Raw genomic sequence first — 26,113 nt, 5'->3', positions numbered from 1 at the left:
ACGGGCCCTGGAGCTTTCTTTCAACACTGCTTCTTTTACTTATGGGATCTCCTGTCGAGTAGTTTGGGAAGTTGCAATTTGTGTCTAATCTGATTGTTGGGATGCCTGAAACCCCGCTGTGTACTGTTCGGCGACTCTTCTTTTGCGGCGGACGGGTTCTCGCAGGCCTATTCCTGGGACCTCGTCGACAATGCGTACGGCCATGTCTTTCTCGTGGCCGTCGTATCGTTGTCGTCGGTCACCTGCAGGAACGTGTCGGAGTCGGTGGAGCACACGAGGACGTTGGATCGGCTGATATTAAAATTGACTACGGCCATGTCTTTCTCGTGGCCGTCGTATCGTTGTCGTCGGTCACCTGCAGGAACGTGTCGGAGTCGGTGGAGCACACGAGGACGTTGGATCGGCTGATATTAAAATTGACTGAAGCTGTTTTGTTGTAAGAAAAAAATTCTCTAGTCGGCTGAGGGCTCCGTTGTGGCACACTCCTCTCTCGGGCCTCGACCTCTGGTTCACCAACCACACGCTCGCTAGAAGTATCTCCTCGGTCGTGCTCATGTACTCCTGCACCTCGCGCAGCTGCTCTCCCACACGGAAGAGCTTGTAATGGAAGCCTCGTCTCGGTCTACGAATCACGGGCACTGAAGAGAGGTTTGCAAATAGACAGCCTGTTGGGTTGGGACTGAAACGATCGTATACGATCATGGATTATTATGGTTGACTGGTTTGGTGTAAAAGAAAAATATTATTCTGGCTGAAAATTTACGATCGTTTACGACAAAGCGAACAGGCTGAGAAAAGACACAAGCATATGTTAAAAGAAGTGAGAGAAGAATGTTTTGGAGTCTCGAAGAAGAGAACACGAGAGAATGCTCACAACGGAGAGAGATAAGTGCGCAAGGACGGATGATGGTCGTATGTGGCAGGAATCAGCCGCCTTTTGTTTTTTCTATATTTTGCCATGAACCAGGAAATAGTTTACTAGCTAAAGATAATTAATGATAATAGCAGCTACTTCTAATTAGGGAATTAAATATATACTGTGAACAAGTACATTGGATGAGAGCTGTAATTGTTGATAAAATAATTTCAGTTAGTACTTCTATGCATCATGAATTTCACTTCAGCATGTTGCACTTGCTAATGGATTCATTCCTGAAGAAGAAAAAAAAACAATTTTTTTCACCATGGATTCATTCCTGCGAAAGCATATTATGTTTATCTTAATACAACACACGGACATATATGTTGCACTTGCTAATGGATTCATTCCTGAAGAAGAAAAAAAAAACAATTTTTTTCACCATGGATTCATTCCTGCGAAAGCATATTATGTTTATCTTAATACAACACACGGACATATTTGCTAGTTATTATGAAGAGAGAAGATGAGTTTCGTCTATACGAAACATGGCACGTAGCCGTATTCAACACAATGAAAATTGAGTAAAACTCCGTCAGGAGTATTTTGTTTCTTCCTCACGTATCGGAAACCGAGCGAAACTCTACTGGAAGCATTCATCGTAACACCATACAAATTTAAAATACTATACAAAGCCTATAAAACTGAAAAACCTTTGATGTTAGGCCATTTTCAGGGTAGGTTTTATTGCACTTTTCCAAAAGTCAGCTAAAGAGGTGTGAGAGTGATGATGTCCAGACTCTGCCCCGTATGTTAATGTATACACTCGTTATAACCACACAAAAAAATTAGAACGGAGAATAAAAGTGAAAATATTTTAACAGTCATTTTGTATACACTCTGAAGGCGTGGCATCAGCTACGAAACTCTCGGTGTTCAACACCTCAGTACCTCGCTAAACCGGATACGTGCATGATTTCCCACACATTAAACATTAAGAGTGACCACCTGGACCGGGCTATCCTTATCAACAACAAACGATCTAGCTACCTTGCCTGAAGGCGTGTCCACTTCAACGGTGTACGAACCATGGTATCCTCTGAACTTGAACTCTCCTTGGTGATCGACATTGCCGTTCATACGGGTCAGCCACTCTTGTTTGAGAGCAAGGTACCTTCTGCCAGCCTCGTTGATCGTCCCATCAGCGTCGACCAGATGCGCGTGCTCTCGAAACATAAACATCTCCCAGAATCCCCAGAGGATGATCCCCCCAACAGCAGGATGTGCAAATGCTTCACGGAGGAACACCTCTAGATCATCAGCTCGTATGTGTTCATTCTCTGCTGTGACATCCAATTCAGTAATCCAGATCGGGAGACCTAGTATGGCAAGCTTGTCCAGGGAATCGCATATGATTTCTCCCACTGGATGGCTGATATGACCTTGAACACCGATCCCACCAACTGGGGCACCCCGCTCTTGGAGATCAACTACCTGTTCAACGAATTTCTCAGGGGTAGATTTTGTGTCACATCCATCTTCGACGTTATAATCATTAACAAACAGGACAGCAGAAGGATCAAGCTTATGTGCTTCTCTGAACATGTAAGCTCTAATGTCCCTTCCCAATCTATCTTCATAGAAGGACCCATGTAGCATCTCATTGTTTACATCGTGATGTCTAAATCGATCTTTGTACCTTGACAACAGGCTTTGCAAACGATTTTGGATGGCAGCCATTAAGTGGTGGCCCTGCAATGACCGAACCCAAGGCTGGACAGCGTCTTCTACTTCCCAGAATAAACAGTGGCCACGAACCTGTATCTTATGTTTCTCACAAAATTCAAGCAACTCATCAGAATCTTTATAATTAAGCCGCCCTTGTTCTGCTTCTGTATGGTACCATTTCAATTCATTCTCAAATACAGCCCAATTGAAGTTCTTCACAAAAAACTCAGCAAGATCCTCGTTCTCAATGTTGTGCCTCGCGATGCATGATCCAAATGGAAAGCTATTCTCGGTCTGTTGTATCCTCACAGATGAACCTAAAAGATTCACTGCATTTGATCCTTGGAACTTAAGAACAACATCACGCTTTCTCACCTGTCAGCAGAATCGAGAAAGTTCATATAGTATAAATTTAGCCAACTGGAGGTTTACTGGTTTAGTTCCACAAAACCCCAGTTTTTTTGCTATGGTACTTAATCCTAAGTTTCATGGTCCAAGCCGTCATAAATTCCAAATTTCTTAGCTAGTGACATCGAGCATTCAGTTATGGTCAAAAGGTTTCATAACCACCCCCTCCCACCACCACCACCACCACCACCTTCATGAATAGACTATATCAACAAACTTAATTACAATAAAAAAAATTGAGCAGATTAAGGGCAGCTAAGCCATTATTTGGTTATGATAGGGTTTTGTGAAACTTTATGAATGTATAAAAATGTCATTGATTGCAACCGCCCATGAAATATGTGCCTTTCTGCAATTATGTGAAATTTACACTAATAACAAAGCAAAAAAAATCACCACTGTTGAACATAATGGTTGGATCATGCACGATCACATATGAATTGGAAGAACTCACATCTAAAACGTGAAATGCATTGAAGTTTTAAAGTTTTACCTTGTCTGTTTTCTCCTTCAGATACTCAAACCTTGCTTTTCTGTCGACTGGATATATTTGAAAGTCCATGACTCTGAGATCAACACCTGGAGGAGGGCCTTGAACATATGCAGTAACTTTGGATGGCTGCTTTTCAAGCTTGAATGCTCCATTGATTTCATACCATCGATCCCCATCAGCTTCCACTTGCCCACCATTGACCCATTGGTTATTATCCACAGCAAGACAAACATTTACATGGTGACGTCCATGTCCTCCAGACCCAACTCGTACCCAAGCAGATACTCTGTAAGTGACATGCAACCTTAGTTTATCAGTTATGACCTGAGAAGGACCCATCCAAACATCCGTGCGGTTCGTGGCAAGGATATAACGACCACTTATATGTTTCTGACTTGCACGGTCCTTCAAGATAGAAGATAGCATATGGGGTGTTTCAGTCTGGATACTCAATCGACATGAACCCATAGGACTCCACCCAGCAAGCCCACGAGTGAAGGCATTATTGTGCAATAGATTAGTTCCATACAAAACGTTCTGCAATATTTAGTAAATATTCTTGAATTAGAGAGGACACTTTCAGGATCATTCACAAGCAAATAATCTCAATACTGTAAGAAGCCATTAGCCTACAAACCTCAATTTTTGGGCACGGTGCAGCTTGTAGCTTTCTTGCTGGAGATAAGACAAGCCCATCTACAAGAATGTCAATTCCAGCAGGAGGCCCTTCTATGAAAATAACAGCTTTGGTAAAGGGAGCATGAAGGAGGAACTTTCCTTTCAAATGTGTCCATTGCTTATCAGAAGTCTGGTTTCTTTGATTATAGAAAAAAAATAGTAAGATAATAATGTAATTGGCTCCTAAAAAGAGCATTGTCAACAGAGAACAAGAAACAAAAACAACTTACTTGGCAAGTCCCACATATCGCTCACGACCATATTCTTGTACCCACAGAGTAGCACGCACTTCAGTATCATTGGCACTCCCAAATATTCGAACAGCAGAACTGATCTCATAAAGAACTTTCCGCTGCACCCTGCCTGTGATCTCTTGCTGGATGCCATTCCAATTGTGAACCCGTCCAGTTGCAGAAGCGAAATAGCTGCCATTTAAAGGCCGGACATTCCCATATGCAGTGAACTCATGTCTGCAGATATTGCATCCTCTTCCTGACCAATTTTTTAACCCATCTTCGAAGTGAGGATTTTTAATTATAGTCTCGGCTCTACTTGGTACTTTTACTTCCTTCAATTCAAAAGGAATCATTAATCAACAAAACCGAGGCTGTAAGAGTTTGTGCACCTTTTTTTATGCCATGAAGACAATGAATGAAGACCCCAGAACCAAAGGGTATATATGTTATGCACAAAGTTAAATATCAAGCACATGGAGATCAATACAACAGAAAGTTGACAGTAAAATCTTGTGCACTGCATTCCTCATACCGATTTCATTAGAACTAAATGAAAATAGAGCTTACAAAGAATTTCATCACTCCATGAAAGATCAGGCATGAATTAGGTTAAGTTCTGATTATTTTTTCATTAGACTTTTGAAAAAATATAAAAAGTGCATAACAAGATATTGATTAAAAAAAGGTAAATCAAACATTTAGTTCAAGAAAATATTACAAAAAGCACATAAGAACTCACTTTTGACTGTTTATGTCTGGAGCAAGTAATAGTGACAGAATCAATGACAAGATCCACACCAGCAGGAGGTCCTTCCAGGTAAAATACAACATTTTTTGGCATGTTTGTCAAAGAAAAGGAGCCTTCCAATTTGTTCCACTTTTCTTTCGAGGCAACCACACTGCTACATCAAATTCGATCGTCAATCAAGGATAGTATCAAAAGAATTTGACTGTTGAAAATTTTTAAGTACAATACCTTCCAACAGGGTTATAACACGTGGATCCATCTGCATTTTGCAACCTAAGGGTTCCTTTGACTTCAACCTGGCCTTGGACATTCCCATCAACTCTAACGAAAGCAGAAACTACATAAGCAGTGCCTATAGACACTTGATTCGTAATATCTTGTTCAAGACCCTGCCAGTGTTCTGTTCTCTTTGAAACAACAGCATAGTTCTCTCCTGAGTTCCCTCTAATACCATCAAGGAAACCAGACCATTGTGATGCCACATAAGCATGGCAGCAGATGGGATTCCAAGGATGAAGGCCTTTCGAAAAATCATAATTTAAAATGATGTTCTCTGTTCCACCAATTGATGAAGCTGACCCCTCTGTTTTCTGAAGAAAATCTATAGTTAATAAGGCTATAAGGCAGAGAATCTAGCAGACAAATTAGTATCTAAGTCAGGGATATGTTTAACAAAAACTAAAATGCAAGCTGTCTTCAATGTTAACAATAGTTCTTGCACATGTTCTGGATGATCAAATAAATATGACATGTTCTCAGAAATAGTTTCAGCAGACAATAATCCTTCCTTTTCGAGGGCCATTGAGAAATTGCAGACACACAAGCAAGCAAGAGATCCATTGCAATACCTTGTAGGAGATGGTGACTGAATCTATGAGCAAGTCCACACCAGGAGAGGGGCCTTCAAGGTAGAACACTAAACGTCTTGGTAGAGTTGTTAGATTAAATGAACCTTCCATCTTTTCCCAGTGTTCTTGTGAGGCCAAAATCCTAGTAATAACTGCTTAATGATAAAACAGTGCTGATGATATATTACACAACACACTGAATGATGGCTTATGGTCGAAATACCTTGCAATAGAAAGATAGTTAGTAGAAGACCCCTCCTCAAGTTTGAGAGTGATTTGAACTCCAATGGGCTCATGAACTTCCCCATGAACTCTGACATATGCAGCAACAAAGTACTCAGTACCAAGGGTGACCTTTTCCGTTATGTCCTGCTCAAGCCCCTGCCAACTCTGTGTGCGATGAGTAAGAACAGCATAGGTTGACCCTGAATGTGGCCTTACACCATAATGGTAACCTGATCCTTCAACGGCTACAAATGCATGGCAACTATTTGGTTGCCACAAATGTAGATCCTCAGAAAAATCACTGTTGGACAAAATGTTCTCCATGACAACTTCGTCAGAAGCACTGTGCTTATCTACTGCCTGCTCAACATTGCACAGGAAACAAAATGTTAATGTGCCTAGCATCATGACAGAGGGCATAACCTGGGAAGCCATGGTTGGCAAATAATCTAATATGCATAATATATTAAGTTATATAGAAAAGTTGATCTCGGGAAACCACATTTGCTCAAAAAGTTTCAAAGCTTCTAGCAGAAAACAGAAAAATGGAGAATACTATCTCCTAACAAGCCACATGGTCTTTATTCAGTTTACTTTGCACAAACATTTGCTCAAAAAACATTTTTATTTTCATGGTTTTTCTATCTCGTGGTAATAATACACTAAAAAGGGAAAGGACATAATTATGATGCAACATGTTTGCAAGCATGCCCCTTGTTTGCGACACTGGTTCAGTCCATCTTGACTTTTGTGCTGACATCAACGATGTACCTTACTAACAATAAAACAAAGAAATTAACATCCCATCATTAAATGAGAAGATAGGTCGAAGCCCTTGACAGCATTTGCATCACATAGCAGGCCTCTCTGGTCGGGGAGGATAGTTGTGATATTTGGAGTAATCCTGACAGCCTGACACAACTGGCACATGCTTCAGCTAAAACATATGATTTCTTCTCAAAAGTTCTGCATGATCTACTCTACTCGAGTGCCCAACATGTCTCGGAATCTCCCAAACCCAATGGGTTGCATTTGGATCTAGGAGGCTTCACCAGTATTGATAGAGACAAGATCAGCTGAGTGAGATCTACTCAAAAAAGCAAACAGGCAACCTCAAACCCGCAAAGGTAAAATATGTACAACCGATTGCAGCATACGCACCTTGAATTAATCTTTGTTCAGTGGGAAATCAAATCAACAGCTGATTGGCTATGCTAATGAAACCACCAAACAATCCTATATATTGCAAGGCCTACCGGAACAATCAAACAAGCATCCACAGCAAGAAAGGAATGCAGCGGCCGTTGCTATACCTTGGGCTCGGAATCGGGACCCTGTGGATCTGGTTGCGGGAGCGCGCGGCCGGCCCGGCGAGGGCGGAACAGAGACGATAGCCAGCCGCAGCGCCTCCTCATCTCATCCAACCCGGAAATCCCGTTCCGCGCAGCAGCAGCAGCTACCCGGCGGATGGCACGAAGTCAAAACAGGGGAGTGGAAGTGGAAGGAAAGCCGCGTAAGGTAAGCGGTGGTTGCCTTCCCTCCCCTCACCTACCTAACTGGCTACCGAGGTGGCGGCACCGCCGACACGACAGCTTGGGACGCAAGGGTAAGCATGCTTCGGGACGGCACGGAGATGCGCCCGTGAATGCGACAGCGGCGCCGAAGCGTCTTCCACAGGGAATGCCGGCGCGCGTGCGTGCGTCCGGAGCGATGGAAAAGGAATCGGATGCGAAGAATGCCGCGCGAGGAGGATTACTGGATTAGGAAGGCCCAGGTTATCCTACTCACGCTCGTCTCCTGGGTCTTCGAGGCATAAAGATGAACACCTTCCCCTAAAGCCAGACGAGTGCGCGGAGCCACGGAGGTAAGCAGTACCTCTCTGCAGGATCGGCGGCCCCTGACCCCTGGAGACGGAGGCCGCGCCGTGTCGGTGTTCGGCGAGCTGGGGCGGCGGCGGGACACTCGAGTAGCAGAGGACGCTGCGGTTCGCGGCTTCGCGCCGTCGATCGGCAATGACGGGGGGCGGGGGCCTGGGTGGGTGGGTGGGGGGGGGGGGTGGGGGGGGGGGGGGGGGGGGGGTGGGGGGGCGGGCGGAGGTGGATCCAAGTGAAATTGCTGCGCAAGCTGCATCATACTGTACATTGCAGATACCGAACTTTTGAGAAAGTCAACGTCATGAGAAGGTGACGTGTTGATGGGCATGTTCGTTTGGCTGTAACTTGGCGTAAATGATCATAAATTTTCAGCCGCAATAATATTTTTTTCCCACATAAATCAGTCAACAGTACTTCTTCACAAACCAACAACGATACGAACCAGCCAACCAAACAGGCTGCATCTTGGAAGACAAAATTGGCTCATGGACGCTGATGGAACCTGGCTTTTGCCACAGACCACTAAAAAAGATTGGGCTTTGCCGGAAGCCATTACAAATATAGGTTCAGTTCGCTCGAGCTTATTTAGAACTATTTTTCAATCATAGAGCAATATTTTTCTTTCATAATATTTCAATATAAACATCAGCATAAATCAAATTTCAACATCAGCGAACAGGTGATGATATAATTTGCTACAAGACACTATAGCCCTTATAATAATATTGCACAACCAAACTAGTCATATCTCCTCTCCTACAACTAAAAAACAAAATGTGGATTTTTTTTTTTTTGCGATATTGCAACGTGGGTCTATCCTTCTGCTTGCTGCGTTCTCCCATGGCCTCGCTCCAACACCCGTCCCTTGCGACAACATTCAAAACGAAATAGGCTGCCACCACCGTCGCCGAGGCCGCGCAGTTCTACCCCCATCGCTCGCCTCACTCTGCGCTCGGCCCACCGCCGCTCCCATCACTCGTGTCCCTCTTCCCCTGCTCCAAGCAGCTACGCGGAGAGGGAGATCAGCCAGTTGCCTCCACTCACTCGCTCCCTGCCGCTGGCTGAAGAGGGTCCATCCTCGGCTGCTCCGTCGTGCCATGTGACCGTACGAGCGAGAGGCATACCGGGCGCCGCGAGTGAGGGCAGCTGGTAGGCCGTCAATTAGGCCGTCCTAGCCTGTGGGTGCCCTTGCCGGTTGCGGTGGCATAGGTACAACCTATCAAAGCTCTTCCAGATCGATTTGATTCTTGATCTACGGTTCTAGCTCCATCGCGGCTCCAACCTGCTTCCAGACGTCATTGAGCTGATTGGAGTACAGGTCGAGGGGAGCATCATCGCGGCTGACCTCCCCTTTCTCATCTTACTTAGTAGGATTTGTAGTGGGCCTGTAGCCTTCTATCTGCTCCAATGGTCTAAAGCACTTTCATGTCTGTTGTTTCTGACGTTTGCTATTGGATCATACTTTGATGCTGTAATTTTAATTTTAATTTTTTTCATGGTGTACAAATTTATGTATAGGCTGACTTATTGTGAGGGTCTTGCCGTTAAATTTCTATGGGACTTCTGATAACTGTAAAATTTCATACAGTCTCGATACTCTATGACTGATTGTAAGGGTCTTGTGGTTAAATTTCTGTGGGTCTTCTGATAACTGTAAAATTTCATGCAGCCTCGATACTCTATGACTGATTGTGAGGGTCTTGTGGTTAGATACTCTGGGACATTGGAGCGACATGGATTTGTAAGAAACAGGATATGGACCCTGGTTGCTAAGCATCCATCACTGAATCATGATGATAACGGCAACAGAGTTTCTGTTGACCTTATTATACTAAAGCCATCTGAACATGGCCTCAAAGTGTTGGCCACATTGGTACGCATTTCTGCGCTTATCTATGTGTGTATTCCTATGACCATGCCTACTTTTTGTTACAGTTAAGTGAGGGCTACATGCCAAATTTCTGCTAAGCATTGTGTCATTGAGGTGTGTCATCTACTGACTGAAGCTGGGAATTACATAGGAATTGAATCAAAAGATACCTAGATCTATTTTTGTGCCATTTGAGAACAACCCTGGACATTTTCCCTGCAAACAAATACACTATGAATTACAGTAGTCCAAGGGTAAGAGCTCAGAGAGGCAGATCATATGTCTACTAAATTGGAAAATAAAATGCCACTCTGTGTTATTATTATAATTTTGAAGCAAACATGCCAACTTGATGAGAAAAGCAGTGTTACTTTCTTCTTTTGTTTTAGAAGTGGATTGGATGGTTTTGATTGCACAACTGTATTATCTATTTGGGCTCTTATCTCTGTCCATACATTTGGTTACATGACATTAACTAAAGCTGTCTTCCTCCATACATTCCTGCTGCAGAGAAAAATCTATCCTCAAATGCCTATAAACAAATAATGTGCCACTACACTCGCAATATAATGGATACATTTCTCCCGGTGATGTTCAAGTTTTTATGTCTTATAGGCATAATGCGATGGCTGATATGATTATGCATAAATTTATAAAGGAATGCATTAGACAAGGGAATAGCTTCAGCCACGAAGACCCTACTTCCACACGTAAGTTCTTCCATCCTATGCCTCAGTGGGTTCTGCAATGTTAATATTTGCGTCTCAGAATTAGTCAGGTATTTTTTACATAACAAATGCATAGGGCACGCAGCTCCTGCAAGGGAAACGAAAAAATCAGTTAAATTGTGGTCTCATTCAGAACCCCATAGGGGTCAGATCTTTTTTCTTCCTCCCATCCCGATGCCCAGAAAATTCAGCTATGTTTTGTGGTTACTACAGTATGCACGAATTTTGGTATTAAAAAGTGTGATCTTCTTGCTAATCTGCTTTATAGGTGTTATAGTATCGGTTAAACAATAATCTCTTAGGAAATATTTAGAATGTTGTTCGTTATAATACTATAAATTTATTAGGCATGACAATATAATTTTTTAATGAAGCACTTTAGATGGGATGTCATATTTCAGAGGAAAAATGAGCTTTAGTGTTTGTCGGAAAAAATGCTATAGTGCGTGTTTAGTTCGCGAATTTTAGGAACTTGGCTACTGTAGCACTTTCGTTTTTATTTGGCAATTAGTGTCAAAACGTTCGTCTCGCAATTTCCAACCAAACTGTGCAATTAGTTTTTTTTGTCTATATTTAATGCTCCATGCACGTATCGCAAGATTCGATGTGATGGCTACTGTAGCACTTTTTGGAAAACTTTTTGGGAACTAAACAAGCACATAGTAAAATTAAGGCTGTCCTAACCTGCACAGTGTAGATAAAAATGTTTTGAAAAAAACATTTCTCCTACAACTAAAAAGACTAGAGAATGGACAATCTCTTCGTGCGACAAAAAAGTTTCGCGTCGTCGTCCTGTCGTCCCCGTGCAATCCCTGCACCGACATGTGGGACCTGACATGTGCGCAACTCTCCGCAACCTCCCCATCCCACGTCCTCTCTCTTCTTCCAGGGTTTGGCCACCACCATGGCGAGCCGCCCGCTCTACCCCCGCAACCACGACCCGCACCCGCCCTCCTCCTTGCCCTTCCCGGCGGCAAAGCAACGACATCCATTGTCGTGGCCGCCGGTCGTACATCCCCACTCCCTAACCTACGAGACTGACCCACGTCTCTCTTCGCCAGCATTGGGCCCGCAAGCGGGAGAGGTGGGGACTAGGGAGCTAGGGTTCCCGTCGGTGCCGGCGCAGACCAGTCTAATGGCAGCGGGTGCGGGCGAGAGCCTAGGGGTGGAAAGACTCCTCTCCTACATCGAAGATCTCATGGGCGTCCACCACGCCAGCACCGACCGCGACGACAATGCGTAGGTCGGCGCCGTAGCGCGGAGGCTGCAGTCCGGCTATCAATTTGAGTCTGACGACCTCGAGCTGCATATCAAAGGTCCGCTTGTCACCTGTCCTGCTGTTTCTACGTTTTCAGTGTTTCTCCTCAATTGATATGGCCATATAAGCGCTTTTCTGGTTTAGATTTGGCGGATTTCAGCCAATATCGCTACTAATTACAGTAATTTATTTAGTTTTTTAGACGAGTAATTTATTTAGGTTGAATTATTTGAATATTACATGAAAGGGCATTGGCTGTGCAAAGGAAGCAAGGCATATCATCAATGTCATCACTCACTGATGAAATCCTTTCATTTGCATAGGTGGTTTTCATGAATAAAAACAATTTAGAAGCTAGGACCCTGTCCAAACCTGCAAATGTAACAAAAGATCCAGCTCCAGGTATACCTTTCTCAGTGATCATTCACTTGTGAAGCTTACTTTAGACAGAGTCTAAAGGTACACTATTAGTCAGACTTAGAGGCACACATTTATTCAAATCTCTGCTGCATATATCTTTATCAAAACAGAATTACGGCCTCAAATTACAAAACCAATAGGGAGAGAATTAACAAGAAAATTTATAGTTTCTGGTCCTTAATACCTCCATGATGAACTTTAGTTACATAATTGAGTATTGCCACTGGGTAAAATTGTACCTACATCCTGTGTAAATTTATAGTTTCTGGTTCTGTAGGAACTTGATAATAAAACGCATGAAGATACATCAATCTCAGGGCTAAAGGCAGGCTTGTTGCCTGCCAATACATGCAGGTATGGAAATTACATTCTCTAACATATTTCAGTCGTACATATCTACATGTGTTGGTGTTATCTCTTCAGTGACTGACATCGAGCGGGTTCTCTTCTGCCTGTGTTGGTGTTGCCTGTTAGATTTTCCAGAGCAATAAAACCTTATTCCCTCTTCTTTAGCCTCTGATATTACTCAAGTGGGTCTTACGGACGTAGTCAGGTTTGCTTCTTTTGTCTATTTATTTATGTTTGATTCATAATTTCCATTTTTGTGTTGGCTTCATAGATGCAGCCCACATTTTTTTCTGGGATTTGCTTGCAGAAAAGAAAAGAAAGAAATACACGAAAGTGGCTATGGGTTTCACCACTAAAATGGTGGTAATCTTCATATATATAGGTATCAAATATGCATTTGTTAATCAATTCAAAGTTTCTCAATTTTTTTGGACAAAACCAACATGCCAGCAAGAGATAGATCTTATTAGCAGGTTACACTGCGAAGCATCACCCTATGAACTAATGATGATCTTCTGGAATGCTTGCATTGTTTATTTTCACAAGGTATCCTAGCACATCAGCGTCAAAAAACTATGGTTCCTTCTCCTATATTCAGATTGTTCATACATTTTATCCTTTTGTGTTCTTTTAAAAGGCTAAATCTTTTCCTCTGTTCACCAAAGCTCAGAAAATTATTTGTGAACTGTGGTATCTGATTAGTCGGCAAAAGGTATACCTTTAGTGGTGACTGTATTCATAGGATTTTCTTGGCCTTCACCAGAGTTGCTGCCATCGTGGCTTCTCATTGCTGCATTTTAGACGTTATGAGAGGATTTTTATCTTCTTCTACATGTATTGATTTCCCTTGTACTAGGAAAAGCACAGCAGCAGCTGGCTACGATGGATGCCGATTTATCTATACATTATTTGAACTTGCTCCTGGAAATCAATGGTTTTCAGTTAAACAAAGTGCATCTTCCTAATTCATTTCATAGGACACATATCTTTGCCACTTGGTCTCAGAATCCTTTGTATTAGTATGTGTTAACTGTGAATGATAACAAGAGTTTTAGTTCTTAGTACCAGATTACTTGCTCTTGAGCTATTTATGGTTTTTGGGGTGCCAAGTTAGTTGTAGTTCTTATTACTTGCTGCGAATAATTTGTTATTGCACATCTTGTGTTTGTTTGGGGTGGTGAGAGACTTTTTTTTTCCGATTGCGATAGAGACATGTTGGAACTGTGTGGTGGCCCTGCAGTGTCATGAGAGGCATGTCAGGCAGTAGCAGTTCATGAAATGTGAAACTCCCTTAGAATATGATGTTTGTGCTGTAATAGCAATGCCGTGTCATTTATTTTTTGTGGAACTTAAATATCCCATTTTATTCTTAACTATGGAAACATATATCTTCTTTTTCTTGTTTTCATGTGCATGCTTGAAATATAACCGTAGCGATAGCACGTGCAGTATTTCTTCTTTTAGTTTTATGATTTATTTTTTCTAGATGTCATCGTAGAGTTAGTACGGGCAATATGCTATATTTCTAATTAGCTACTGAATACCAAAGAATGATGATCCATGGACAATTTTTCTTTTAATTATTTATATAAAATATACTTTGCCGTCAATCACAAAAACTTATCATTGGGTTGTTTGGAGTTATATTAACTGGCACAGAACTGCTAAGTTCATTTAACAGAGAAGAGTATCTATTGTATTAAAAATGTTTGGACGCATCACTCTTCAAGTATGTCAAACAAGCCTAATATATTATGTTAGTTTTTAAGTTGATTGTACTTTTAATCAGTGAGACCATATAACTAATCTTGGGTGTTGGCTTCCTCCTTGCAGTTTCCATTCTTTCTATTTGCTTCTATTAGGAATATATACTTAGTTATTACCTCCGCCCAACTATTTGCAATTATATCTCACTGTGTCATGTACTCTTGTACTAATTTAACTCAAGATCATGTATGTAATCTGCAGTGTAGCTTACTGGTAGCGAACAAAAGGCAGTTGAGCCACTTCCAAAGAACCAAGGTTATCACCTCATAAAACACATGCTGTCATGTCCAGATGTTCCAACCATCTGATCCTGTTAGGTTCGAATGGTTTTGAAAACTTTAAATGATAACTGGTCAATTAGATTGATGATTGTTAAACATTTAATACATGTTTTTCTTAAGAGAAGGCTTTTTGTTGCATTTCGGTTTTAGCAACTATTTTTCCGGTCCCTGTTGATTTAATGCAGGGGAGGAATAGCTAGCTGGATATGTGATAAGTGGGGCCATTCTAAATCACGCTTAGTCTCTCCATGGATCATAACACTTACAAGCAAGCATTCATGTGTTCTCCTATATATCGCTCATCGTGAATCTTGCCACATACTTAAGTGGATATCTTATTCTACAGTATATGTCTACGTGGAATAGACCAAAAGCCACACATATTTATACGGTGAGTATAACACTTTATTTTAAATTTTTGAGAAAGATTTTTCAAGAGACGCAGTATTACCCATGCGACAGGCACTAATATTGACATATATACTCGAGTATGTGTACATGATGGTATGGAGATATGACGAAATTTATTCGTGGATTTATTGGCGTACGAAAGAAATAGATATAAGAGATTTCTTCCTGCCGATATAAAATATTATCTTAGGCGCATCACGGAAATGTCTATAAGGTAGAGTTTGTAAGCCTGTGATGTCGCGCTCTCTGTGACTGTTAATTTCATAAACTTTGCTTTTTGAATTAACTGTCACTTTAATGTTGATATTTAATTTTTACAGTATTGTTATCTTATCGTGCGATCCGTGTGTTTTTAGTACAAATTGTTAGCTATTCCGTAGCAACACACGGGCACGCTACCTAGTAACACATAATAATATATGGACAAATTTGCCTCTGCCCTTCCATTCACCAATAGAAGTGTACGTTTCAGCTACATAAGTACTGTACACGTCATGTTTCAGCAAAATAAAACAAAAGGCACAGTAAACAGGTTTAGCCACAACAGGCTATCAAGTACACTGCTAAATCACCCATTACAAGGTTATTATTTCTTCTTGGACCTGACGACCTTCTTTGCTTTTTCCTTTTTCATGAACAACAATAACAACATAGCCTTTCAGTCCCAAGCAAATTAGGATAGGCTAGAGTTGAAATCCACCAAAAACTTCAAGTCACAGTTCAGGCACTTTAATAGCTGCTTTCCAAGTACTCTATTCAAACATAGATCTCTAGTATATCCCAAGCTTTCAAATCTCTTTTTATTGTTTCCTCCATATCAATTTCGGTCTTCCTCTACTTCTCCTCATATTATTAGCTTGGCTTAGGACTCCACATTGCACTGGTGCCTTTGGAGGTCTTCTTTGGACATGGCCAAACAACCTCAACCGATATTGGACAAACTTTTCTTCAATTGGTGCTACCTCTAGGTGATCACGTATATCATCGTTCCGAACTCAGTCCATTCTTGTATGACCGCAAATCCATTGCAACATACGTATTTCTACAACACTCGGTTGTTGAACGTGTTGAATCTTTGTAGGCTAACATTATACTCCATACAATATAGCCGGTCTAATCGTCGTTCTATAGAACTTGCCTTTTAGCTTTTGCGGTACCCTCTTGTCACAGAGAATGCCAGAAGCTTGTCGCCATTTGATCCACCCTACTTTGATTCTATGGCTAACGTCCGCATCAATATCTTCATCCCTCTGTAGCATCGATCCTAGATACCGAAAGGTATCCTTCTTAGGTACTACTTGACCTTTCAAACTCACATCTCCCTCCTCCTGTACAACTCCACCAAAGTCACATCTCATGTATTCGGTTTTAGTTCTGCTCAATCTAAAACATTTAGACTCAAGGGTCTGCCGCCATAACTCTAGTTTCCTATTTACTCCCGCCTGACTTTCGTCCAATAACACTACATTATCAGCGAACAACATACACCAAGAGATATCCCCTTGTATGTTCCTGGTAAGCTCATCCATTACCAAGGCAAAGAGATACAGGCTTAAGGCTGACCCTTGATGAAGTCCAATTTTAATCGGGAAGTAATCTATGTTACCATCGTTTGTTCGAACACTAATCACAACATTGTTGTACATGTCCTTGATGAGGGTCACGTACTTTGATGGGACTTTATTTGTCTAAAGACCACCACATAATATTTCTTGGTATCTTGTCATAGGCCTTCTCTAAGTCAATGAAAACCAAGTGGTGGTCCTTCTTCTGCTCTCTAAACCGCTCCATAATCTGTCTTATTAAGAAGATTGCTTCTGTGGTTGACCTTTCGGGCATGAAACCAAATTGGTTTGTTGATATCTGCATCATTCCTTGCAGGCGCTGCTCGATGACTCTCTCCCATAACTTCATAGTGTGGCTCATCAACTTAATTCCCCGATAATTAGTACAACTTTAGATATCTCCCTTGTTCTTGTAGATTGGTACACTTCAAATAATGCTGGAGATGCAACAGACTCTATAGTGTCTTCAAGTTCCAATTCCAATATCCTATCCTTGACCTAGTGATCTGTTGCCATCTTGTTCTTCTCAACTTTTCCGGTGCTTTGACAAGTGTGTTTGTGAGGTATCTTTTTTATCTGTGTCAAATAGAAACAAAATAAGAATTAGAAAAGAATATGAGAATGGGAATTGTTATCCATCAAACACAACCGGAATTGATGCAAAATTGCATATTTCTTACCTTCCAAGTCCTTACATCTTGCAACTATGAAGCAATATCCACCAATTACATATTCACCTTTTATTCCATATTGCCTAATAGCCTTTTTAAAGGTATCACCAATGGCTCAGAACATGCATATTCACAGCTAATTTATCCTCCAAACCAGCATACTCTACATCATCTAACTCAAAATTGGACAAATCAGAAAGTTCATCTTCGATAGGATTCTCGTCATCCAAACTGACGTACTCTACTTCATCATCCACCCAATGCTCTTCACTAACGTTCTGAACTGGAGGCTCTATAAGGGATGGTGTAATTTCAAGTGGAAGCTCTACAGTGGATGATGTAATTTCAAGTGGAGGTGTGCTTCGGCATAACTGTCCCCCTACAACACACAAGGCACGCACCGATGAGGACATCACTCCGTCACATACAAGCCAAGGAGAGGAGGAGGTCCAGCATGGCGTTCAATTCATCTTTTTCATGGTGGAGGCCCAGTCCATCTGAAGTTGGAGCCCATCTCGGGTTCTAGGATCAGTCTGTCATAAAATTAGTCACACGGGCGCGTCCGGGCTCCGTTTTCGACGATCAATATATGGATGGAAAGCTAATTAGATAAGGAAGCTAATGCAAGTTGTCTCATGTCAAAAGCCCTTCGGAATCAACAGGAATCATTAAAACAAGTCAGCGTTCAGAATCTGTCAGGGTGCTGTGACACCGTCTTTTGGTCCGTTGGACCATGTATCGTGTGTGGGCCCATTAGGGGCGCGTCCAGGGGGTGACGCCCAAGACTCTATAATTAGCAGTCGTCGCTCTCCTTAGGGTTTATGATTTTGTTTAGTTCTTGATTTCCTCGTGAAACAGACGTCGTTTTGCTATAACTGTGCCGCCAAGGCCACTTGCTGTGAGCCAGGGTCCCTGTTCTTGATCTTGTTCGCCTGTAGCGATTAGTCCTTTCGAATAAAGATTTGAATTTGTTTTCGTTATTATAAGCTTCATATTTATTTTCAATTTCAGATTGCGTTCATTCTGTTCTTGCTTGTGTTCTTGATTCGCTGGTAGGAAAACCTTTTCGGCGAGGTCAATCGCGTTCGCGTGGTTGATAACCAATGGAGCAGTGATGTAACGATTGCGGGGATCTGAATTAGTCTTGGTTCAAAACCTAGATCATGAACGTCGAGTCTCCACTAATCAACGCTATCATACCTATCGAAAGATCAGACCTTGTCTACATTAAGTGGTATCAGAAACCTTGTTGCCCGTTAGGTATACTTTTATTTTTCCTTTTAGATTGTTACTATTTTTGCTTTACCTATAGTCCACAACAAGCAAAAAAATACACCGCCACATATTCCCTATCCTATAGCCTCGTTGTGCCGTGCAATTTCGTCTCTGTTTCACTTGTGAGTTTGTGTCCTAGGGCAAGTTCTGATTGCTGGTTTTAGATCGTTTTTAGTCCAATTTATGTCTTTCCCTTTGTTTTTTATCATAATCCGTGAACACCAAGTCTTGTTGTATTTCTTATGTATCCATCAAACCCTAGTCCACACCATCTAATTTGTTACACTTATCTTCACTGTTTGCATCTATCCATAGCCGTCGTAACGACTTTTTGCGCGTATTGTTCTCGTTTTATCCTCTAATTTAGAGCCAATTCTTAAAATTGGTCTAATTTTCGCATACGAACTTAGATTTTGACGTTCCATATATCAAAATCTATTAGAAAAAAATTTCGGATCCGCTCGTCCCCGCTTCGCTGGGTTCAGAAAATTTTATTTTGGTAAAAAACTGGAGGATCCTCTTTTTATGATCACAAGCTTTTTGTCAATTTTGAGCACGTCTTCTGAATTTCTGCTGCCGCCCAACATCATCCATGAAATCAGATTTGTCATTTCTCATCGCACGTACTTGCACTGAGAGCCTTCTTATGTCACAGTACATATCAATTGCATGAAGCAGTTCATGGTCAGATGTAATTTATTCATAGCTACGACTCAGAATCTCATATTGTCCCAAATTGGTGACACGCAACTTGTGCATAGCGCCTAGCTTAATTTCTGTACTAGTACCAGTTAGCAAATCATTCCATCGTGAAAATAGCAGAAGACTTACCCATCGGGGACCCATGAAAAATCAGCATGGTCCTGCAGGAAAATCTCGCTGAAGAATCGTGGAGGCTCCACCTGTGGGATTCCCCCGCCGGGAGGAACCGCAGCCCCGCTTGGATGTGCCATCGGGGGGAACCTTTGCAGCCAGCACCAGCCTTTGCCGCCGACGCAGCTGGGAGGAAGCGCCGCGCCACAGGGAAGTAAGATCGCTGCCATGGGAGGGGCCTCCAACGCCCCCGCCGGGAGGGGACGCCGCCGAGAGGGGACCGGCAACTCCACATACGGGAGTCGGTGAATGCTAACATGTTGCAGATATGGAGAGTACTTGATAGCCTAGAAGGCCGAACGTCGCTTAGCTTTGTACCCGACGCATCCCAAATCTTCCTGGCGGGCGTCGCCCCTGCCCGGCGGCCGGCGCTCAGCAGCCGCTCCTCATGGCTCAGTTTGTTCTTAATCTGACGATCTTGTGTTCTCCTGCTGTCTACTCTCAATCTAGATGAAGTACAGCCGTACAAGTACCCCACACAGCAAATACCCAATTATGCAATTTGTAATTAAATTAACGATCGTCTGAACATTGAGGTCTCAGGGTTTTTATTTTTTTCTAGCTATACAATCTGAAATCAGATTCTCAGAAAGCAGTTTGTAACTTGCGTTCAAGCAATGAAGTAAAGAACGTTCTCTTTCATTCCATCCAGCAAGATGCCAGGTATCGATCTAGTAGTGACTTCTACATTATACGCATAGCTGCTATCTGCTTTAGTTTTTTAACCACAATTCCAATGAAACATGTGATAATTCGCTTTCATAAGATGGAGGATCATAGTCGTAGAGAGAAAATGTAAGAGGTAACTACTGTTGTGAAACCTTATTTTGTCATAATATGCGGTTGTTATTTTATCAATGTCAAGTTATGCATGATATTATATTATCGGGACCTATAAATCAGCAATTAATACTGTTGGGCGAAGCCCTCTATAAATTTATGGTGGTACACTACTAAGAGGACATACATAATTTGATAGAAATACATGGTGAAAGCTCGTCTAGTTAGTGGAATTTTTCCCCTTATCGTGGTGTATTGGCACTAGGCAAGCTCAATGTAGCTTCGCCCCTGGTACTGTGAATACCGACCCCAGCAGCCATTTCTCCTGGCTTCGCCCCTGAGGACCAAAAAAAAAAAATCTGATTCTAGACTACACTATCCGTGTGTGTTGAAGAAAATGAATAGGGTGGCTTGTAAGCTTGTACGTCTGGGCTTTGAAGGCACGAGATCACAAAAAATGGGCTATAACTAAACTACGCTAAGGCTAACAGCATGACGTGCGCAACGTTTAAGTGTTTAATAGAGGTGTATTGAGCCAAGCAAGTAAAGACACCCCCGGGAAAGTTAGTGTCAGCATAAGCATGCCGTCGTGGTGGTGGAGCGGCTTGACGTGTCACCGACTCATCTGGGCATCACCGGAGGAAGATTTGTAGTTCTACCTTAATTTTCCACTTCATTAAGTAATTTCTTTAAACTGAGTGTAATGGGAAGCCAAAACTAAGATAGTCTCTTTAGCATCCATCCAATTTTATGGGTAATAAGAAATTTCTCAATGAGTCAAAACAGTGGTATGGGTCTACATATGTAAGTGCAATCAAGTCCTATCGTGGGTTTTGGTGATAATGACCACACAATTAGGGGACTAATGAGATTTATCGCGTTGACAAGCAGGTAAAATGATAAGTAAGATTATACATATGTTGGTGGAGCCCCCAATTACAAAAGGACACGGTGACCGACTCAAAGGCGCTTAATTATTTTATATTTTAAATTTAAGTGTAGAAAAAGCCGCACTACAAAGGGATGCAATACACAAGCTTCAATGTGCAACCATGAGCTCAAATACCCACCAAATTATCCTCATTACCTAATCAAGACAACAAGCTTTTCACTCCATCCTTTTGGCTGTCTTTGGCCAAGCAGCAGTGCCACGTGAGCGAGCAGCACTGCCACAACTTAAAATGGCCGTTGGGCCTGAGGGGGTATTTTATCCGCTCCCTCATCCCCTCCAATGTTTAGCTCGCCCATTTCCATGACTTGGCAACCAGAACACCTCTCCTCTCTCCATTGAAGGCTCCCCAAGCTCCCAAGCTTCTCTCCCTTGATTCCCTTGCTAATCTTTGAGAGATTGTGCCTTCAAACTTCGATTGAGAGTTGCTCCAATTGATCTCCAACTCCCAGAGCTCGTGGTTCGTGTTCAAGCCGGTGGATTGCATCTATTACTCTTGGAGCTTGCTCCTAGCCGACTAGAGCATTGCCTGTGGAGCTTGCCAACTTGTGTTGCAGCCCCGGGAGGTTTGCAATCACCTCAATCAGCTAGTGAGATCACCCCTCATCTCAAGAGTTCATTCTCTTAACTTGAGAACGAGGATAGGGTTCCACGAAACCCAAGCCTTAGTGGCTTCCTCAACAACGTGGAGTTATGCAAGCCTTAGTGGCGAGCTGAACCACGGGATAAATCGGTGTCTCACTTGTGTTCTTGTGATTTGCATTGCATTATTTGTGTTTGTGGTGATTCTAGGGTTTGGTCCCGATCTACTTGTGCATAAGCTTTCGATCTGATTCAAGTGGTGGAATAGGTTCAATACTACCCCAGGAAGCTCAGTAATTTACGTGATCTATTTTCCCTTAGGCAGATTTTGAATTGTAAGCTCGTGGGTCTGTGCGAGTAGCAGTGCTACTTGAGTGACCAGTAGTGCTGCTCGAGCAGAAGTGTTGCTTAGGTTTTTAATAGAGCTTTTGAGTTTTTGTTTTGATAGGCCTATTGTTGACACCTGTGGTGGAACACAGAGACAAAATCCGCAAGCGCACTGGGTCGAAGTAGTTTTACCTAGAGTATTATCGATTATCGTACCCACGGGGAAACGTGTGTGTTGTCTACTTACTAGTTTGTCCTAGAGGTAGCAATCAAGGTATAAGTACGAGTAGAGAGGATTCATATGGTTATGACCCTATGCAAAGCAAGGTTTATATTCTAGTGTTCACTTTAGGACGTCCGCTTAGGCAGGTAAAGCACCACTAATAGATAACTCTACCGACGCGACTACGATCCTACTAATTTAAGGACCTGCTCAATTTGGCGTGGACTACAAAGGATAGACGGGGCTGTCACCTCCTGCTGCTACCACACAACCAAGAAGCAAGGGAGCAAACATAGGTAGCTGATAGCCTAAGCACCACGCTTATGCTAACGATTACTACTCTAATCCGGAGATCTAGCAAGGACTAGAGCACTCAAAAGAACTAGTGAACCCATGAACAAAAGAGCACAAAACTTACTTTAAGCAGAAATCAATTACCGGACGTATCTCAGATGTAAACTTAGAGGAGCCTAGATCTTCCAAAGTACAAGCTGTAGAGGTAGTACCGATAGGCCAGTACCTCCTCCCAACTCCTCCCTCACTCTCTAACTCGCTATTTTCTAGGTACAAGACTAGATCCTATAGAGGACTAATCTTCTCTTGAGAGCTGGCTCTGATCCTAACAAGCAGGATATGAATTAGGGTTTCAAGATAGCTCTAGGGAGGGGATAGGGGTGTCTTATATAGGGGAGATGGAGTAGGGGGCAAGGCATTGCCATGTCATTGATCTGCATCAACTCCCTCGATCATCGTTGGATGAACCGACTTAAAAGGATGGCGTAGATGCAATGTAGGAGCGCGGTGGAGAACTGACCTGACATTTAGCTCCACCTTAATGGTTTTCTGGATAAACCCTCTTGCAAACATAGATTCATCAAAACTCATGGAATTTATTAGTTTAAACCCCCTAAACCTATGTTTGGTGATGAAATCAAGTATATATGCAGGTTATATTGACGGTTTATAATTAATGTTAATGACCGTCAACAAGCTCCCCTAAGCTTACCCTTTGCCAGTCCCTGAGCAAAGCTAAACTCAGCAATGGATCAGGAATTGCTTACCCTTTGCCAGTCCCTGAGCAAAGCTAAACTCAGCAATGGATCAGGAATTGCCACAATGCTTTCACGCCTTAAAAGTACACAAGTGTTCAATCAAGAATTCTCCTCTGGATTAGAATAAACTGATATGACTTTCAAACTTACCCATGTTACCTTCAACCATGGGGCTTCTTAGCCTTCACTTAGGTCTTAAGCAATTGAAAGACAGAATGATCAAGTCAAGCACTATGTCTTAAGTTCTTTGTTCAACCATTATTCTAGAGTTTTTATAAGTTTTCAAAATAAAACTCAGAGATTCCATTGTATGACACTCTTAAGTCTCTCAATATATGTGGTATTTGTGGATCCTGACCAAGGCAATAATAATGTTATGCCTTTTCTCTTCCTACTACTAAGGCTTATGTGGAGTTCATAGGTAGGGAGAAAGCTAGAGCGTACTTGCAATGCATATATTTGTAAAGTCAAACAACAGATGCAAAGAGAGATGAGTCATGTAATGAAATCAAGATGTGCATATGTGTGGAAGTATGGTGGATATATAGTAGCTAACCTAATTCTACTTTGCTCCTTAAAAATATATCTCTATCTTAGAACTTAGAAACATTTGCAAGGGAACAAGGGCTATCTTATTCATCTCTTTTTTTCAGGCGGGCATCTGAGTACCCATTGTTTTAAATATCTCGAACACTTGTCCATTTTTTAGCTCTTTTTTTTCTTTTTTTTCTTTTTTTATGAAAAACTTTTGCATAGCCCCATGTCTCTTTTCTACAACAGAACTTTGAGAGAGATATCAATAAGAACTTGGAGCATTTATTTTGAGTGAAAACCTACCAAGCATGTGTTTGTATTCACCTCTAGTGTAGGAGTAGAACATTTTTTGGTGGATTTAGATGGAAGGCATGTTTTCACGCCTACCCCTAGTATAGGAGTTGTGCACATTTGTGTGGTGTGTACGTGATCTTGATTTTAAGTGCATGACAAATCTCTCATAAGGGTCAACAAAGCTTGACAAAACTCAATGCAAAAACAAGCAGCATATATATAAAAGTTTTCCTAGCCTAAATAACATGTATGACTCTAGTGGGAATTTGAGCTATCATACATGAACTCATCATGTAGCATTTTTATGTTTTTTAAAAGAAATCTCCAAAACTTTAGTGTCACTTAGAACAAGATAAACAACAGCTCAGACCTTCTCATATCATATCCATCAATTACCTAGACTTAGATCAAGCATATGCTACCCATGAGTTTTAAGTTCAGAGTAAATCCTTATATCAAAACAATTTTATCTGAAACTCGGGAGAATTCAAGGCTGAAAACTAGATACTTGAAAGAAATTACAATAGAACAACTATTTATCATTTATATTTTAAGGAATTGTCTTTAGAATCCATTTTATTTATTTAGCTCTTAAAAGAAATTAAAGTAAACTAGACACACTCTTTTTTATTTTGTTTTTATTTTTTTATAAAGCAAACCAAACAAATATAATAAAACAAAGGAAGAGAAATATTTAGCTGGATACATGAGGGCGCCTCTCCCTCATGCTAGTTGATGGTAAACCTGGCCAAGGACAAAGTGCAAGGCTAGCAAACCCAAGACAGGTTGGCCTACCTTTCTCATGGTTCTTCCGTTGTTTGTCAATGTCGTGCTTTGTTTAGGAGGGTTGCCTTCCCCCACACTTGAATTTTGATACCTTTCATAAACAACATGTGGAGACAAGCACCAATAAAAGACTAGAAAGATTCTAGCCATACTTTTTTCAAATGTATAGATAGCTTAGCATGGGTTTTAAAAGTTTTTCACAGAGTAAAGAAGAAGAGCTAAATTGAAAACGTTATTTAAATTCTATAAAGTTAATTATATCCAATTTTTTTCTAGCAATTGTGTGTCATGGAAAACTTTTCAACGCTGACCATTTACCTTGAAAAATGTACCTTTGTTATTTTGAAGTGTGATAGCTCCATGAGACGATGTGCTAATTACCTTGTAAGGTCCTTCCCATTTGCTTCGTAGTTTCCCATGTCCAAACAATTTCACTCTAGGAGTTGAAAAGCAACACCTTGTCACCTGGTTTGAATTTCTTATTTTTCAATCTTTTGTCATGCCACCTTTTCGTCCTCTCTTTGTAGAGTTTTGCATTATGATATGCCTTTTCTTGCCATTTCTCTAGCTCAGGGAGTTGCATTTTTCTTTTCTTTTTCTGGCTGCTTCAAAGTCCATGTCCACCTTTTTATGGCCTAATGAGCTTTGAATTCCAAGTCGACAGGTAGGTGACATGTCTTCCCGTAGACAAGTTGGTATGGTGACATTCCAAGAGGTGTTTTGTAAGCTGTTCTATAAGCCCATAGTGCTCCGAATAACTTATCTTTCCATGCCATCCCCATCTCATTGACAGTCTTCTGCAGAATGTTCTTGATTTGCTTGTTTGACATTTCTGCTTTTTTGCTAGTTTGAGGATGATATGGTATCGCGATGTTATGATGGACCCCATGATCGGATAAGAAGCATCGGAACTTTCTAGCAATGAAGTGACACTACTAGAAATATCCACTTCTATGACAAAAATGCTAATGATGAATTTGAAATCGTCATAGAAGATCATTTTTTATGATGAATATTTCTGT

General features: G+C 41.6%; 1 protein-coding gene and 1 long non-coding RNA gene across 6 annotated transcripts; one reads left to right on the top strand and one right to left on the bottom strand.

Annotated features, from left to right (window-relative positions):
• Positions 1-1,720: 1,720 nt before the first annotated feature.
• LOC136549655 (endo-1,4-beta-xylanase 1-like) lies at positions 1,721-8,244 on the bottom strand. Of its 4 annotated transcripts, XM_066541030.1 has the most exons (10): positions 7,776-8,237; positions 7,537-7,679; positions 6,222-6,583; positions 5,999-6,140; positions 5,379-5,740; positions 5,142-5,304; positions 4,397-4,734; positions 4,126-4,303; positions 3,489-4,025; positions 1,721-2,962 (listed from the first exon to the last, which is right to left on the bottom strand). In XM_066541030.1, the coding sequence occupies exons 2-10, from the start codon at positions 7,636-7,638 to the stop codon at positions 1,847-1,849; spliced, it is 3,300 nt and encodes a 1,099-aa protein (XP_066397127.1). In that variant the 5' UTR covers positions 7,639-7,679; positions 7,776-8,237; the 3' UTR covers positions 1,721-1,846. The 4 variants fall into 4 exon arrangements, with proteins under 4 accessions (XP_066397127.1, XP_066397129.1, XP_066397128.1 ...); XM_066541032.1 differs by lacking the exon at positions 7,537-7,679 and having other exon boundaries at positions 8,099-8,244; XM_066541031.1 differs by having other exon boundaries at positions 5,142-5,301; positions 7,537-8,236.
• Positions 8,245-8,928: 684 nt separating this feature from the next.
• On the top strand, positions 8,929-14,779 carry LOC136551443 (uncharacterized). Of its 2 annotated transcripts, none has more exons than XR_010782566.1 (8): positions 8,929-9,306; positions 9,767-9,970; positions 10,583-10,677; positions 12,277-12,355; positions 12,651-12,727; positions 12,857-12,926; positions 13,029-13,103; positions 14,690-14,779. It is a non-coding gene; the product is annotated as an uncharacterized lncRNA (long non-coding RNA). The 2 variants fall into 2 exon arrangements; XR_010782565.1 differs by having other exon boundaries at positions 12,848-12,926.
• The last annotated feature ends 11,334 nt before the right edge of the window (positions 14,780-26,113 follow it).

Source organism: Miscanthus floridulus, chromosome 4 (assembly GCF_019320115.1).
Source record: "Miscanthus floridulus cultivar M001 chromosome 4, ASM1932011v1, whole genome shotgun sequence".
Classification (NCBI taxonomy): Eukaryota; Viridiplantae; Streptophyta; class Magnoliopsida; order Poales; family Poaceae; genus Miscanthus; species Miscanthus floridulus.
The sequence above is the reverse complement of the archived record's forward strand: the minus strand, read 5'-3'. Positions and strand labels throughout refer to the sequence as shown.